Raw genomic sequence first — 2,256 nt, forward strand, 5'->3', positions numbered from 1 at the left:
CTCTTGGCAACCTCCGTGGGATTTTCATTTAACTTTAAAGCCAGAAGCAAAGCCAAAGCAAATGGAAAGCCTCTGATCTCTGTATGGGGGGAATATTTCCATTTGTCAAGCACTGCCTTGCTGCCAAATCTCACCTGGCTTTTGGCTCCGGGTGATTAAGCCTCATTTATCAAATATTAAGATGAGCCCAGCAGAAGCGTCCTTCAAGTCAAGGGCCGGCTTAAAGGCCAAGAGCCTGGTCTGTGTCCTTCGCTATGCTCTCTTCAAGTCAATATTGATATTGAGATAGATGCTGGCAATTGGAAAGTACCCTCCCGCTTCCCAATCGAAAAGTTTCCTTATGCCGTGGAATTTTTGATATTTGAAAAGTTTCGCTGCGTGCTCTCTCAACGGTCTCGGCAATATTGGCAAGACAAACAAACATATAATCGTTAAAGTTTTAATTGTGCTGTGTGCAAATGATGTTTTTGTTACCATCCAAATTTAGATGCCACAAAGTTTGAGAAGCGGCATCGTCTTAAAGAGACAAGGGCCTGTAGACGAATCTGGAAGCTCTTTAAAAATCTCCAATAGCAAAAGACTGAAACAACCAACCTATGCAAAAACCCTCAGAGATACACATAAAATGCATTTCCCAGACAACTTTCAGGGGGAAACTTTATCTCAACTTTTCCGTCTGCAGCGGACTTTTTGTCAAATAGTTGAAGACATTCTGCAACTAGAAAACTATTGACATGTTTCGTTCCCTCTTCTGGTACTTTTTTTTATTTATTTATTACAAAGTTGGCGTTTCATGGCGTTGACATGACAAAACAGGACAAAGCACAACAAAACAGAATGGAGGAAAGCCTGCCCCTGCTCTCGGAGTGATTGAGTCCAACATTTGTTGAACAAATTGCTGGGGATTTCTCTGAAATCCATCTTTTGCCACACAAAAAATGTACATTTTTGGTGAATTAATTTGATGTCTCGACCGATTCGTGTGCTTGTTATAGTCACAGATACACAGGTACACAGACAGGAGATACAAATGTCTGGCTAAAGAAAAAAAAATCTTTGCATAATGGAGCGAATATCTGTCTCCTAAGAAATTCCACAGATGACACATGTGCACATGGGCAAATGTACCCAACAAAAGGATACAAAAGGCCAATGATTAATTGAAAGTCATCAGAGTTGACGCCCTCAGAGGATTTAATCTGGATGATGATGATGATGGGTAGATGAATGTCAGTTTTTTGTTTGAGAAAATGACTGCCAAATATGCCTTAAATTAATCTTATTCTTAGTTTTTATATTTTTACAACATGGCCAAGGGAACTGCCATTTACCATAAACATTGCAGACATTCCAGCCGTTTTGGGGGTCTTTTAATTTTTTCGATGGTATGCACTGTACCTGCACAACCTCGTTGGGCAAAACATATTTCGTTCCATTGATACCATGATGATATTTGGTGGCTAGTGTGAACGAGAGTGGTGCTGGTGGCTCCAGGCATTTGTTTGGGTTTTTTTTCGTATCGCAAACAGATTTCAGCTCATCCGAACCATCGATGCAATCGTAATAGCCGTTGCACACTTTTTCAACTGGTATAAGCCGACCATTGCCGCACTGGAACTGCGTCTCGTTGTGCCACTGTTGGTAGCAGACATTCAGGGATTCGTCGAATCCATTTACACAGTCGTGCCATCCATCGCATTGGCTGGCGGCAGGCACACACTTTCTTTTTCGGCAGTCAAAATACCGATCACTGAAATTAAAAGAGAAATTAGAGAAGAGAGTACAATTTCAGGATTCCACAGATACTTTTGACACTCTCCGCGACGATTTATCTTCTTTTCAGGTTGGCACATCGATGACATCTCATCCGATCCGTCCGAGCAGTCGACTTTTCCATCACACTTTTTCGATAATTCAATCACTGCCCCGGTGGCACAGTAGAAATACGAGGAAAACATTCGATCCGGATGCTGTTTGCACAACACAATGGACTCATCCTCGCCATTCGGACAGTCTTCCTGTCCATTGCACACCTTAGAGCTTGGTATCCAGGCGCTATTCTGCTCTCCCGTGCAGGTACCCTCTTTGACGTTGCTCTCCCAGCAATGGAACCAATCAAGGAGATCCGATTCACATTTGCCAAGGTCTGCGAACAATATTAAAATTATTATACAAACAAGTTGGTGCATTATAAGAACTTGCCACTGCTACATGTTGCAGGTGTAGACATCATCACCAGGCCTAATAAAAAGTACT

The 2,256-nt window shown here is 42.1% G+C and overlaps 1 protein-coding gene across 1 annotated transcript; it reads right to left on the bottom strand.

Moving 5' to 3' along the window:
- Positions 1-1,187: 1,187 nt before the first annotated feature.
- On the bottom strand, positions 1,188-2,256 carry LOC6594061 (low-density lipoprotein receptor-related protein 8). The gene is made up of 3 exons (XM_026994556.1): positions 2,203-2,256; positions 1,807-2,146; positions 1,188-1,750 (listed from the first exon to the last, which is right to left on the bottom strand). Exons 1-3 carry the CDS (start codon positions 2,231-2,233, stop codon positions 1,231-1,233), a joined length of 891 nt encoding a protein of 296 aa, XP_026850357.1. The 5' UTR covers positions 2,234-2,256; the 3' UTR covers positions 1,188-1,230.

Source organism: Drosophila persimilis, unplaced genomic scaffold, assembly GCF_003286085.1.
Source record: "Drosophila persimilis strain 14011-0111.01,24,50 unplaced genomic scaffold, DperRS2 tig00003933-arrow-pilon, whole genome shotgun sequence".
Lineage (NCBI taxonomy): Eukaryota > Metazoa > Arthropoda > Insecta > Diptera > Drosophilidae > Drosophila > Drosophila persimilis.